The sequence below is a fragment of the Tachypleus tridentatus genome, chromosome 1, assembly GCF_004210375.1.
Source record: "Tachypleus tridentatus isolate NWPU-2018 chromosome 1, ASM421037v1, whole genome shotgun sequence".
In the NCBI taxonomy this organism is placed as follows: Eukaryota; Metazoa; Arthropoda; class Merostomata; order Xiphosura; family Limulidae; genus Tachypleus; species Tachypleus tridentatus.
In genome coordinates this window covers 151,833,332-151,849,623 of record NC_134825.1, presented here as the reverse complement: position 1 = coordinate 151,849,623, position 16,292 = coordinate 151,833,332, and the positions used below count along the sequence as shown (strand labels likewise).

At 31.3% G+C, this 16,292-nt stretch overlaps 1 protein-coding gene across 4 annotated transcripts in view; it reads left to right on the top strand.

Moving 5' to 3' along the window:
* LOC143227343 (inositol polyphosphate 5-phosphatase E-like) overlaps positions 1-15,853 on the top strand; it is a 58,515-nt gene extending 42,662 nt beyond the window's left edge. For 2 of the 4 annotated variants that reach the window (XM_076458801.1, XM_076458807.1), the window contains 6 exons: positions 1,402-1,506; positions 2,025-2,195; positions 2,828-2,940; positions 7,626-7,762; positions 10,450-10,496; positions 14,897-15,853. In XM_076458801.1, coding sequence (XP_076314916.1) covers positions 1,402-1,506; positions 2,025-2,195; positions 2,828-2,940; positions 7,626-7,762; positions 10,450-10,496; positions 14,897-14,964 — 641 coding nt within the window. In that variant the 3' untranslated portion in view covers positions 14,965-15,853. Of the gene's footprint in view, positions 1-1,401; positions 1,507-2,024; positions 2,196-2,827; positions 2,941-7,625; positions 7,763-10,449; positions 10,497-14,877 lie in introns of all 4 variants that reach the window. The other 2 variants (XM_076458814.1, XM_076458821.1) reach the window with 2 other exon arrangements.
* The last annotated feature ends 439 nt before the right edge of the window (positions 15,854-16,292 follow it).

Genomic DNA, 16,292 nt, shown 5'->3' with positions numbered 1-16,292 from the left:
ATATACTGCTTGATCAACAGTTCATATGATTGATCAGAATTCCCCTCCTCACTCTTGCTTGTATAAGGATGTAAGTTACTGCATTCAAACTGCATTATTTAAATAAGATTTAATATTTGGGTTAACTTGAATAATATTATATTTTTCTATATATATTGTTGGTTTTCTTACATTCTTTAAATTTGTTAGTATTATTTAATGAAACTTTCCACTAGAGAAAGTCTGTGTAAAAGTACTGTTGAAGAGATCAGATTCAGCTAATCTTCAGCACAAATGATTTTGTATTTTATTCTGTGTATAACAAGTTTGGAGAGTTAAAGCCTAGCTTAGTTTTTAAATTCTGGATTTGCTTACAACCTCCCTTAAAGATTAGTAGTATAGATACATAAGTGGGTACAACCTATGTAATAATGCACATAATTTGGTAAACATAATAGTAAAATATGGAAATGCATGTAGGCTAGTCTTTGTTTTTGTTTGTTTATTTCTTGTTTGTAGTTATTGATAAGAAACACATCTGTATAATTTTGTAATTAATATTATCAACTAAAACCTGTCTTCTGTCACCTCTATCAAACATCTAGTTCATCAAAATGTTTTACAGTGAATATATGTTTTGTAAATTTCAGTGTAATTTTGTCCATATAATCAAGTACAAAGATAAAGGATATTAAATACAACCCTAGTCATGTGCCTTTCAACTGTTGAATTATAGGCTGTAAGCTGGGTGGAATTCCTCATATGTCTTTGAGGAAATTGATTTATTTCAGAAATTGTCATTTTTTTATTAGCCACAAGCACTTCTGATTGCCCCAAGTTAATAGATAAAGGTATTTTAATGTATAGAGTTTTATTAATTCTGTATGACAACTCTTTTATGAGGCATAGTGCAAGCCCAATAAATAAAGAGAACACACAGGCTCAATTTAACATTGTCAGAATTAGTAAAGCCAAGTAAAAGGTAAATTACTAGAAAATGTCTGTGGTCCAAGAAAATAACATTTTATATGCATATATCTCCTACAGGAGAAAAATATTCAGTGTGACTACCATTAAGCATGTTTACCATATTATGTTTTAACTTGTTTAGTAATTACATAACGTTTAACATTGTGCAACAAAATGTTGTTTTGAAACATATTAATGACACTTTTAGGTTTAAGTTACAAAGTGGCAGATTTTAATAAAACCCTAAAATAATTAGATATAAATAATAAAATCATTTTGCTGCAATTTTAGCCTGAGGAAAAAGTGAAGTATCTAAATCTGTGCATTCAAAACAGAAAATAATAATAAAACCAACATTGTTGCTGTTTGGAGACAAGTCAAAATATGATATTTGCAAGTGAAGTTTCTCAGTGCATACTACTTGATTTTATATTTGTTTGTTTTATATTACAGCACATGAGAAAAAATTAAAAGAGAGGCTGTCTGACTATGAAAAAATTTGTGTTATGTTAGACCTTCCAAAAAATCTGCAATTAAAACCTCAGTGTCAGAGCAAAGGTCAGTAAAGTATTTGGATGCAATGTAAACTAATCAAAGTAAATATTAAGGTTAATGAATTCCAAAGGTCAAATAAAGAAGAAAAATTAATACTTAGCTATTTTTCTTTTTAGTTAGTAGCATTCAGAACAATATAATTTTTTAAGTTCACTTTTATTGTGAATGGTTTTTAACCTCTGTTGAAATACAGCTGTTATATATGTTAATTTACATTTTTTTTATTTTGATCATATTTTAGACTGTTATAGACTGTTAAATATACTATTATATTTTTTGTACATTAGCATACCTCTTATGAACAATAGATATTCAGAATGTTCAGTAGCAGTAAACCAATGTGGATGTAATGTGAAAGAAATGGGTGTTATTGTTTTTAATCAATGTAAAAAAAAAATTATTTTAACTAAATTTCTATTTGTGTCTTGACATGAAATAGTTGTAAGTGATTAAACTTGTCTTAAAGTGGCACTTTTGAACTTTCTAACTGTAATCAAGATACACTTTACTTGAAAACAAAGCAGATGTCACAGCAAGATTTGATAACGTTTTCTGGTGTGGTGATCTAAACTTCCGATTGACTCAGAAACGAGATGTTATCATAAAATTATTAGAGAACCGGAAGATTCAGAATGTACTATCATGTGAAATGATGCTGAAACATGATCAGCTGCAAAAAGCTATGAAAGAAGGTATGGTTTGATGTGTTTAATCTACTCACATAAGCCCATATACATAAGGTTACTCAACTATAAGCACTAAGAAACTCAAAATTGTGCTGTTAAAAGTTTATTTTATTTATTCCATGAATATATATTAGTAATAAATTTCTGTTTGTGAATGAGAATATTTTGAACAACACTTGAAATGTTTGTTTATTTGAAACATTAATGGTATATAATTAGAACAGTGTTCTTTTATCCACTAGGAACCCATGAATTTAGTCTACAGACCTTGAGCTACAGGGCTTAGAAAGTTAAATATAGATTTTAAAGAAAATTATCACGACACATAACTTCAAATTCAGTACTGTTCTTTTCAGGTTGTATCAATAAAGAAAATTAGTAGTGTTTCAGCATACAACATATAGAAGCAATAGCTTACCAAGTACATGAATAAACATATTAATACATGTAAATGTTGAATATTAATTTTTTATCAAATCACCAACATTTCTAAAAGTTTTCATTTGTTTTGCATATAGTCTCCAAATATTAATGTGAATGTATCACTTGGAACTTGGATTTAATAGAGAAGTTTTATTTTTACAAATGAAAGCAATCATCTTATTTTTTTATTACATAAAATTCGTTTTACAATCTAGGTGTTGCCTTCAGAGACTTTCATGAAGCTACAATCACATTTGTTCCATCTTACAAATATAACACTGGATCTTCCCTCTTTGACTCAAAGAAACTACGTGTACCATCTTATACTGTAAGTTATTTAATCTAGATGTAATATGATTAGTATATCATTATGTATTTGGACTTGTCTTAGGCAGTAAGTAAAACCTGATTTTGAATAATCATCATAGTGTATCAGTGTCTTTACATATTGTAAGCACTTTCAATTACGAATTAATAGTTATGCAAGATGTTCCTTTTTATATTGAGTTTATATAAAACTTGTAAGTGTGTACAGAGAACTGAAATTAATATGTAGCATTTTGTATATGTAAAGTTAATTGCTTATGAATGAATCTTTCATATTTATGTAATTTAATTATTTTCAACAGCAACAACAGTTTTATATTATGTTTAACATAATCACTTGTTTATTGATGATATTTAGATACATTATCTAATCATCTTAAAATTAATCCACTCAATAACAAAAATTATTTTTTTCACATACCTCTCAAATTTAAAAATCCAGATCTATTCTAAACTGATTTCTTTCAACCAGTTGAAACATTTGCTCATATCTTTTCAATGGTATAGTTTGCATGAGAATTAAACTACCTTCCCGCTTAATTATGTAAATTTATTTTGGGCTTATACGTGAACAGAATTCAAACGAAGGTTTTATGTGATTTTAACATTGTAATTTTGAAACTTTTTGTTACTGGATCATACAGAAGCAGTCTTTGCTCTTTACTAATTCATACTTTATATAATCTACCATTTTATTTAATGTTTTATGAGAGAATGGTTAAAAACATTTCCTGTGGTATTTGAAAAAACATTAGATGGAGCAATTAATCTTAAATATTATCTGTCTTAAGTTTGTTGATGAATCTTGCAAGTAGTTAAAGTAGTTTGAAGTATACTTTCATTATGACATGTTCATGAAATATAAATGGTGCTTGGCTGAAGGAAATAAAATACCTGTTTAAAGGAATATAAAGCAGAGGTAAATGGTAGACAATACTAGATATAACAAGGTAACCATTAGCCTTGTTACTGTGTGTGCTAAAACCTCATTAGTGTAATAATGAATTCTTAGGTTAGTGAAATTGAAATGATCATAAGACAAATACATGCAAAAGTTTTAATCACAAAAAATATATCAAAAATATTTTTTATCATATCTGGAAAATAAAGTCTTAATATGTGATCACACTGACTGACAGTCTTTGACAAACAGACGAATTTGACCTCACTAAGTTCATCTTTCTTATCCATTTCAGTTAGGCTTCTGGGTGCAGCACTAGCTTGAAACTGATGAAAGATTCTCTTTTTTACCTGTCTAAACAATAGTATGAATTCTACCTTGCTTTAGATTCCACTATGTTGCCCCTAGTCATAATTGTCTATCTTCATATCCCAGTCACAGAGTCTTCAAGGTGTTATCTCTGTTTTGTACACAACAACCTGGTTTTTCAGTTTCATGTTCTATCATTCAGCCTCATTTCTGCTCAGTGCATTTTTCTGCCAGATAATCAGACCTTTTTCCTTCTCATCTTTACTCCCTTAGCATTTGCACTTACAATTATATGGATGAGGAGCTTCTTCTCATCCTTTTCTTCCATGTAGTGGAACTAAAAATTGAATTCTGATACCAGAAGCTGTGAGAGCTTGGGTGTCTTATCAAAAAGGTGTAATCTGTTCTTACTCCCATACAGTTCTTACACATTTAAGAGTGTTTTCAATTCCAGATTCAGTTGTGGCCAACCTTCTTTTCTATTCCTTTAGGCCTTGCAACAGGTGATTCTTCTCCATCAGCACATACAATTCTATCTCTTTTGGGGATGTGGACATCCCTGTAATCACTCATTTCTTTAAGTTAGGTACACACGAGGGCCCTACAGTGATTGTTACAGAACCAGGTTTGCTGAATTGTCCAGTGAGACTGTTGGATTTCAGTGTGCTCTTTCTCAGCTGGTTTGAACAGGAACAACCTAACTGTTAGTGTCCCTCTACCACTTCCATAGCCAGAGTTACATCTGACCAAATATGTTTTTCTTTAGGGTTCAGGTCATTGTATAGACAATATGGAATTCAAGGAACTTTGGACTGTAAAGAAAGCTTTTCTACACATTGGTCTCTCAGAACTTTTAGCAGTTCAACGAGCTATGACTCAGGGTTTCGAATTGTTGAGAGGGAATATGGTAGTGCTTCATTCAGATGATTCCACAGTAGTCTTATCCTTTTCAAATTTAGGGGGCACTCACCCCAGATATCTTTGTTTCCAAACAGTGGATCTTCTCCTTTGAGCCCACAAACACCAGATTGTTCTCGTTGCCTGTCATGTTCCATGGGTAATAAATTTAGTGGTCAATCAGTTATCTCATCCCAACAGAGTGGGTGCTTCTTCCTCAAGTTTTTTGTTGGATCTGCTTTTATCTTGGGACACCACAGATTGAAGCTTTTGCCACATGTTTTACTCACTCTCAGCCAGGAGAGTTTTCATTTGCACGCTTACCTCACATTCATCTACTCTCCCAGATACTGTCTCTGATTATATCAATATCTGGTCAAATTCTTCTGATGGTACCCTATTGGCTGAGTCAGCCCTGGTTTTCACCCTCCAGTATCTTCAAAAGTATCTTCCTAGTTTACTTATCATCAGTGGTATCCCTGACATGGATATAACCCTTGACATCCCGTTGTGCAACATGTCTCTCAATTTTCGACATGGTTGTTTTGCTAAGAATAAGTCTGTCTTATCAACTCCTTTTGTTTTTTCTATACACAGAAGAATTTTGACCCCAGTTTTGTTCAGTATTTTTCAACTTATTTCATTGTCTATCCTTGTCACCCTTTTCACATTCCTAACTGAGGTATCACAGTGGTTCTCCATGCTATAACATGTCCACCTTTGGAACCTTTGGGGTCATGTTCACCATATGATTTTACACTTAAAACATTTTCATCTATTATTCACTAGAGGGGTCAAAGTTTAGTTGTGTTTGCACTCCATTTTCACAGGAACCATACCATTCCAACAATGTTCTGTTGTATTCAAACATGGTACCTTCTACCTAAAATTGCACCAGAGGGAAGGAGACAAGTTCTTCTCTTCTGTTCATCTTTGTTTCATTTCCCATTTATATGACCTCTCAGATCTGGATCATCTTTTATGCTACCTTCCAATATTATGTAACATGTACTGAAGCAAATCAGGGATCACATAACATGTTATTCATTCACAAGAATCCTTCAATTTTACATGATTTATCCCATGTCACTCTAAGTTAATTTCATCAACTGGTTTGAATAGCTTACTCTAGTCTTTCACTGAAAGGTCAGAAATATTTTAGGTCTCATCTTATTAAGTTCAATATAGATCAGTGTTTGCCAACTTGGTTGCATCACCTGCTAGATGGAATTGCACAGTTTGGTAGGTAGGAGGACCACACTTAACACCTTTTATCAAACTATTTATATAATTTATACAGTCTCCTCCTCAGATGGGTTTTGGCTACCCCTGAGGCTATTTTACATCCACCTGTTTAACTGTGACAGAAATGAGTAACTTATTTCATTCTTTGTCAGGGACCTTGTTATCATTCTTATATGAATTCCACTCAGCCTTGCATGCTTCTACAAATCTGCACTAGCTACCAGTAGACTAATAGCTAAATTTTTTTGGTAGCAACAAGCTCTGTTGAGATGAAGTGTTTCACAAGATTACCTTGGCACTTTTTGGGTGATGAACATTGTTCTATTTCAAATATTACATACAGTATTGGACCAATACTTGTGGACTGTCATGAGTATAGCACAAAGGGACTTTGCCCATTCATTCTAACCTCTGAATTGAACAAATCATATTGGTTTGCTTTTCAAAATATTGAATGTATTTCACCTATTGAACTGTTTCTGGAACATTGTTCCTCAGGACTCCCCAGTACGAGTTTTCCTCTTCTCTTTAAGTGGAGCAAGGGAGTCCTTACCATTCTCAGTTTCCAGTTACTGGAATGATGGACAGAGATCTGTTCCTCCTGAGTAATGTTTGTACTATTTATTCCACTCAAGGAGAAGAGGATGAAGCTGGTACCCTCCTATCTTTAATTCTGGATGTTTTTTTTCTCAAATGTTGAGTGGAGAACCAGTTCAGCCTAAGTGGGAGCCTCTCCATAATCCTGGTTCAGAAGTGACACCTTGCTATCTGGTTGTACAAGTGTGGCTCTTCCTTTTGGTCATTATTTTGCTTTTCATAATCATGAAAGATTATCCTCAATTCCTTACAACTTTGCATGCAAAGCATCATGCCCATGAACTGTTGGTTGAATTTCATTTGTTCTGCATCCCTCTTCTAATTCCAGTACAGGGGGTGTTATCTTGCTTTCCAGGTTGAAAAGTTAGGACTTCTCTTTGTAATCCCAGACCAAATTACCTCTGTCTTTTCAGGTTGAGTGAGGTCTGAATTGTCTTTGTATTTCTTAGTTTGGTTTGTTACATTCTTAGCTTTTTCATATATATATAGTGTTTCTTGTTGTTGTTTTTTAACATAATATTAATTTAACATATTAAATTGGTTGAGAAGCCTGTTGAAAATTAAATTCATAAAAATCCTGTTTTCTTCCCATTACTTTGGAAACAAATTTCTATATACTAATACACAGACATATAAAAACCATAACTGAAAAATATAACATTTTCTTGAAACACTGTAACTGTATTCCAAGCAAGTCTTAAGCACAAATTGCTTTAAGTGAAACTTATTTATTTCAGGATCGCGTGCTGTTTCGACATAAGAAGAAAGGTACCGTAAATTGTCTTCTGTACGATATAGCAGAAAATATCAATGCCTCAGACCATAAACCTGTATATGCATTATTTGAAGTGTGTGTGAAACCAGGAAGAGATAAGTAGGTATTTACTTATGTGATATATAATTTTTTCTTTTATATTTATTTTGTTAATGCTAAATGATGTTTGGTGCTTTATTTCTGTCTGTCTTTGTACTTCATAATAGTAGATGATTGCTCTTGTTTATTTTATTTTATTAAACTGACTTTTTCCAGCCCATTATGAAATAAAGATAATAACATAAAAGCAAAATGTCCATCATCTTCACGTTTTTGGTGGTCCTAGTTTGAGCATCAGATCAGTGGTTCAACTAAATGTATTCTTTTTTATTTTTACATGCAGAGAAATCTATTAAAGATTACTTTACCTTATTTATAAGAAAGATATAATAATTGATTTAAAATATTTTCTTTTCCCTTTTCACAAAATCTTGATTTTTATTTTCCCATAGAAATTTAGTCACTGTTTTTCTTTATCTATTAATTTTTTAAATGATTTTATGGGTATCAAGAAACATCTAAAGTTGTTTTTTGAATTGCCAGTCTGTTATATTTATATGTAGCAAATAATCAGTGAGAAAAAATTGTAAACTAAATCATAGGTTAAAATATTTCATTATATCTCAGTAACTTTTATTACAACAAATGATAAATAAAAAGTTTTGTAACAAATTTATCAATAAAACTGAAATATATCCCATTTGTGCTTATAAATTGTAAACTAAATCATAGGTTAAAATATTTCATTATATCTCAGTAACTTTTATTACAACAAATGATAAATAAAAAGTTTTGTAACAAATTTATCAATAAAACTGAAATATATCCCATTTGTGCTTATAGTTTGTAAGTGTGGTTTCTGTGCACTTTAACTTGATTTTTGATTATTTTGTGATACTAAGTACCTTTATTTTATAAGCAATTGGACTTTTCAACTCTTTTGAATAAGGTATTATTTTCCTTAAAACAGGAAGTTATCACTTTATTGATAGTCATTGAGTTTGTTACCTTTTAAACAAGTGTGTAAATTGTTTTGTGACTGATGTGAGAAATTTCCTGCTTTGGGTTTGAAATCATGACAAAGAAGCTTAGATGTTAGATTACTGGCTTTCTGTTCCATTGTTAAGCATACCTGTAGTGGTTGTCCTACTTTTGTAGGTGATTCAGGATGAGCATCCAGGAAATTAAACTGTCTTTATGTATGCTTAGTTTGACAAGCAGCTAAGCTATCATAATATGTATTGAGTATTTTTTTATCAAAAATTCAGAGGTATGTTGGCAGTTGAATATTCAAAATTAGATTCTAGATTGAATTAGGATTAGGGTACTGTGAACATTATAGGAAGTTCTTTGGATGTTGAACGCCACTTCTGTGGCCTGTGACTAAACATGTTTGAAAATCTGACTTTTTTTGTTGCATTTCAGTTGAAGTGTGGTGATTTGCATGAACATACGGAAACCAAAAAGACATCTTGTGAGAGGATTAATTACAAGACTTTCCAATTTGAAGTTTTCCCTTTACATGATTATAAAAGCATGCAAAATATATAATATTGGCATAATTTAAAAGCAAGCAGTAATATTAGGCTATGTCATTCAATTACAAGAAGGTTTAGGTCTAACAGGGAAGAAACAAGCTACTCTATGACTAACTTCCATTTACTAACATTTAGTGGGTCGAGGGAAATTCCAAAGTGAATGGTTTATAGTATTAGACAAATAACCATACTTTGAGGAACTACTATCTTTGTACAGATTGTATGTGAGATAGGGCTACAATAAGATAAGGCAACCATAACTCTGAACCAACATGCTAGTTTTTTCTGCAGCAACCAAGATCAAATGAAAATACATGCCATATCATTTTCGTGTATCTTCCATGAATTTCTGTGTCTGCAGGTTGCTGAAACAGGTCCTTGTAAGTTATTGTTCAGATATTATTTATTGAAAGCATGTAAAAAGGAAGTAGCAGACATCAACTCTCTTACATAGTGCAAAAGCCTTGTGCAGTAACTTATAACTGGGACTATCACCTACAGCAATATGGGTGAAGGTGTTGTAAGGCTGAAAATTCATTCTTGTATCATCACTATAGATCTTGCATTTTATATCCTTAACTAAACTTTTCCCATTAAATTTTGACCTCAGCTTCTGAATTAAAAAAACCTTTATACAAAGCCTTCATTCTTCATTGATCCTTGCAAGGATTTTAAACAAATTAAATTGAATGGCAGTGTCACATTCTCCTTATGAATATTCTAATATACTTGACTTACTGAGTGATCTGATATTAGCATGATTTTTTTATTCACTATCTGAGGTGTGATAGTAATGTAGTTAGTTTTTCAAAAAAACTTGAACTTGTTTGTATTTCAGTTGGTATAGAACATTAGTTTTAGGAAGCTCTTTTGCCATATTTTGTTAATCAAGCTCAAGCTGTGCAAATTCTAATCCATTACAGCATTAATTTACAATATTCTCTTCTGCTATAATAGTGTGTATATATGTTTTAGGAAAAGTGACTAAAACCATAAAAAATAAAACTTTACAAAATGAGTGAACCTTATAGCAATTTAATATCTTTTTTAGCATTTTTTGGTTTATTTTTTATTGGTCAAAAGACAAACAATGTGATATGTTGTTTAATACATATACCTTTTTGAATATTTTTAGCAGTTTTGTTAAATAGTTTTCACTACATATGTTTATTATTAAAAAGATTGCTATGCTTTGTTTTATTTTTCCAGCATTCCTCTAGCAGCAGGTCTTTTTAATAGGGATGTTTATTTGGAAGGTAAGTAATTTGTTTTGAGTTATGTTTGTTACATAGTTGAGTTTATTGATCTTTTTTAGATAATTATGATATTTATCCTGTGATCACATTAACACTTATTATCTATCACAGTTGAGGTCTTAGGTATCCATCAAAAAAGCCAGTCACTTATTACATAGTTTTTTTAAAGGATGAAACTTGTAGATTCTACTTGCTATTTAGGATTACCCCAACTTCAAGTAAAGTAATTACATGGAGAAAGAAGTAAAAATGAACTATTCTGTTATAAATATCCATCCAGATCCTATTTGGCATCATCAAACAAAAAAATAAGTGTATGTACACACAGTCCATTTAAGTAGGCATGCAAAGAAAGGCAGTAAAATTACTTCTACTGCCATAGCATAGGAATCAGCCTGAGAAACAACTGTGTAGGAGTCATGAGAAAAACACACTATTATTAAATAAACATTAAAAGAACTAAGACAAAAATATCTTGCAAAATGTTACTTATTTCATCTTATTTACACACTAGGTTAATTTCTCATGCAATTTAGACTACAACCTACCAAGTGCACTTTAGGAATACTATTACATATCAACCAGACCATCACACATTATTCCACAGAGTAGACAACACAAAGTCACTCTGGCTTGCATCTAAGATCTTATATTCCATCATGAACTTCCTACAAGCAACTACAACATTTACCACAAACTTCAACTGAATGTTCATTAAGCAAGGATTGCAAAATTATTTCACCTTATTTGTCAAAATTCTTAGCCATCATAAACAGTTGAATCCAGATGTAACTTTTCCTAGAGTTTTATCTAATTATCTCAGCTGTCCTAGCTTTATATCAATAAAGTTTCATGCAGTTTGTTCCAAAGGTATTCCACTAAATGCACCTACATAGGTCAAGCAATAATTGAAAGATATTGAATAATAATTGAAAGATACAGACCACTACCTTACTATTAAATATCACTCAATACTTCAGGAAGGAAGGTTGCAATGCTCTTTTATACTGTTGATTATTTTCAACCAACCAACTTTCCTAACTGTAAAATAACCAAGTGGTTATCATGTGATGTGATGCTGCAAAGGTGCTGTCACAGATACAAAAGTAAGGAGGACTACAATGTTGGACAAAGCTGACCTATGTTACATATAGGTTACATATGTTGATATAGGTACACTTCACTTAACAGGGCCCCTGCTAACTCTTTACTGATCACACTTGAGTTTTTCATAGCTTAGGTTATACAATATCTTTGCAGAAATACTAATGTCTGAAATTAATCCATTGAAGATAATGGTTTGTAATGTTTAAAATTAATAAATATTCCAACTATAGTAAACCAACAATACATACCGTCTTTTGGTGCATTGTGTTGGTTCATAAGCATTTGGACAAGATTCTATAAATTTCAGCTAGCTCAACAATACTAATTATATGCTAGTGCTTTTGTGAAACATATATTTTTTATTCTTACACTCTAGAGTTTTGTACAAGTTTATTGAATTGGCAGGAATTTCACAATACAAATTTCACAGTATAAGTTACATGCATTTCTAAATATATATTTATCTGAAACAAACATCAGTATTAAAATAAATATATAATACTAAATCCATCACTCCTGTAGTACAATATAAGTCATAATTCTGATTCAGTACATTACCATTGCTCCCATGTATATGTATGTTAGTTCAGTGCTATTCTCCTCATTCAAAATATTTTTGCATATCACAAACATTGAACTCCCATGTACCTCACAATTAATGTGATTCATCTGCATCTCACACATAATTCATTATACAACAATCTTCCACCAATAAGAGTAAGATACATCCTCCTGATACATGTAACTCCCTCTATTTGATTCTACTGAATTATCATAGCAGTGACTGAGTGCAGCCACTTTTTAATTGTGGTGTTTTCATGAATTAATTTCTTTTTTGAGAGGTAGTGATATATTTTATTTATTCATTTGCTGCACTTAGTTTTTCATGTGGAAATCACATGAAATCATGTGGACTCTCCATGATGATGAGAAACCCACTCGAAGTAAAAAATGTATCTCAGGATAGCTGGGTATGGGTATTAACACTTTTATTGATAAAGCAGAGAAAAACATGTCAACCTTCAGTTAACCTAAAAAGGTTGAAACATTGTTTTCTGCTTTATCACTAAAAGTGTCAATATGCATACCAGCAATCCTTGGATACATATGTGGACTCTGTGAGTCCAATCCTACCCTTTAATTTATGTTTACTCATTTTTCTCATTCTGATACCATGACCTCTCACATAACTGTTTATCATCCTGCAACCTTCTATCCTTTACCAGTTCCAACTACTTGGGTTTTGAAATTTTACCATATGTTTTGATGTCAGGTTCATTGTTGCCAGCAACTTTCAGATGTTTCTCATCTGTTGGAGGTTGTTTGGCTGATTTTGTTTTTCTGTGGCAGGTATTCACTGTAGATTCTTCGATGATGTAAGTTTTGTCAGAAAATTTTTCATCCTTTTTCTTTCCCCTCCAACTTTACCTCCTGTAACATTTCCCTTCTGTTTACTTAGGAACCAGCAATATATCAGAGTCTATTCAAGATTGTGCTGAACCTTGTATCACAAAAAGCTGTTAGGCCTGTGAGCCATCCTTTTCCAGGATTTTACTCTAGGTTTTATTTTTCCCATAATCTATCTGTCCTGCCTTAACCAATTTTTATTTCTTCACCAATTTTTCATGAAGTCCTTTATAATATTCAATGTTTTTTTTTCTTCATGACTATGGATGACCAAGGTAAATGTCTTGTATACCAATCTTCATATTTCTCATCAGTCCAGATGCTGTTTTTGATTTGTCCACAATGAGATTGTGTATCATTTTTTTCATGGTTTTTCATGCTTGCTTCAGCATTCTGTGTATTTTATTGGGTGTTCATAGTGTTTGCCCAATTTCTACATGCTTTAGGATTGTGTTTACCTCATTACTTAGATGACTAGCTCATGTTAGCTCATTCCAAACTGGAGTCTTTTCAACACACATACACATTTTTTGCTGGCAGAAGCATCTTGTGTTGGTTAGATTCTAAAGTTAGTGAACTTTCCTTTTTTACTCTCTACTATCTTATCCACTTGGGTGTATTTTTTAACACCCTCATCATTTGGGGTCATTCTTCTCCACTTCTTCTCTGTTCTATAGTGATTTCAGTTCTCCTTGCACTTTCTGGTTTCTTGGTTTCAGTACAAAAGGCTCTGTCACTTTTGAGGACTTGAGCTTCTATGTAAGCCCTCATTACTTTAGGTCAGGTACATGTGTGTTCTCTTGAAAAGTCTCTTTACAGACCATGGAATCTTCTCCAGGATCACTTGAACTTCCCTTACCATTTCTCCTTTTCCTACATACTATCTGGTGATTGAACAAGGACAGCACAACAAAAGAAGTACAGCTTCATCCAAATTTGCATCAAATTACAGTTGTTTCTCTCCAAGTTTGAGAAATATTGGTCTATCAGCAAGAGGTTTCCAGACAATGGTCTCACAATGTTTGGATGGCTTAAGAGAGTGCTCAATCAGAACACTTTTTGCCCTTAACACTATTAAATATTAAAGTTTCTCCTATTCAAATTGTACTTATAATTCCAATTATGGCAACCCACATGCATTATCTTACATTTACTGTAATTAAAAGTTATCTTCTGTTTATATGCCCAACTCACCAATTGATCTTCATCCTTTTATAAAGCATAGCCAGAAATTCACATACCTTAATATTATCAGCAAATTTAAGTACTTTAATGGCCATTATAAGATACTGAATCGATTATTTAACTCTGTTAATCAGTGTTCAAGGCTGTACAACTATAATGATTTGTCATTGATTTTGAAGTTGTTTTGTGTTAATATCAATATCATTGGTTGTTAAAAACTGATTTATGTAACTTATGAACAAATGTAAAGCTTAATAACCATTGTTAGTATTTTTAAACTGTTAAACCATAACAGTGATTTATGTTATGAAATATATTATGATGTTCTTTTTAAACGTATACTGATGAAAATATTAATTAGTCACATTTTAATGGTTGACACCAGATAACAATTTTGTTTTATGTACTTATTATTGAATTTTCTTTTTTATTTCCTTGTATTTAATATTTTTTCACTAAATTTTTGTTATAAGTTTCTTCATCTGTAAAGACTAAACATTGAGTAACTAATCTTTGTTTGTTTTATAAGTTGGTTCTTTCAAAATTATTTTTAGAAAGTGTGAATAAAATACACAAAAAATAAAAGATGTTTGATGACATGCAACTTGACACAAGCTAAAATATTCATTATGTATTTTTACCTCGTTTTTTTTTTTTTTGTTACAATATATAATCGTCACAGGTTTTAATGATATTGACAGCATCTCGAAGGCGTTCTGCTGCACTTGAAAGTCAAGACCAGAAAAGTTATGTATGCTCTGTGATGTAACATTCCTTCTTGATGAGTATCATTCCTAAGGTATAAAGAAAAGAAGAATATTTCATATAATATAAAATAGATTAATGATTGTAGCTAGTAGTAACAGTGATATTTAGAAACAATTACAGTATTTACATGAACCTACAGTTGTTGTTTTTTTGGAGGGGTGAAATGCTGAGTTGTGTTTATTCCCACCTTTATTGACTAACCATTTGTGTTATTAATAGAGTGCAAGGAGTTTATTGGGTGACTTTCAAGATTTTTTCTCCTGTTATAGTTAATTACATAGTAAAAAATGTAAATATAGACATTTCTAACTTTTAAAAATTTCTGTTTTGTTAAACAAATAGTAAACATAAGTTACATTGAAGCTAGACAGGTTTTGCAATTACATTTTCCTCTCAGCAGCTGTAGCAAAGAAAAAACAACAGTAGTATGGGGAGGTTTACATTTTTATCAGCTATTAACCATGGTTTAATTCATTTAGGAATATATATAATATTTTGTAATAGAGTAGATCTTATCTTTGAAATCCTTTCTATTAACTCTCTGTCATTTATAAACCTGTGAATTTTAATTTTTAAGTAAGTAGTTAATTTTTTTTTCTTACTTGATATAAAATTAGTATATTGATTAGTAATGTTATTTAAAAATGAAAATGCTCTATTGTAATTCTTAACTAATATTTTGAATAAATAGTTGAAATGGTATGACTCATAACACTAGTGCAGGAATGAAAGATGTCTTGAAGTAATCTTCAAGTATGAATAATGTTCTAGTTAAGTTTGCAACAATAAGTAATTACACCTAAGTGGAGACAGCTATGTTATAGCATAGCATGCACATTTGATATATTATTTTAAATATTGTAATGTTGTGATGCAATAAATATTGATACCAATTGGCTTTGCAAGTTAATTTTTTTATGTAAAGTTATTAATATAATGTCACAAACTGTACTTTTCTGTCTGTAGTTCTTTAGTTATGTTAGCATGGCCCAGTGGTCAGCATGTCAGTATGTAAATCTGTGAGACCATCAGTCACATTCTGTTACCAAACAAAAAACAATGTTACTTTCTCTGCTTAGTCTATCAGTTTATTAGTGAAAGTTAGAGTCTGAATATCCAAAAACGAAACCCTTGTAGTTAATTCTATCAAATACTTTGAGATAATGTTGAACCCAATGAAAATATTCCTAAAAGTTGTTATAGTTGGACATAAGGAGTAGAAATTTGATGGTACTGGCTGAAATCTGAAAATTTATTCCATAGTCTACATCTTAATTTCCTTACCAATTCAGTTTTCAGACTGTACAAAAAATAGGTTTAAAAGCTACA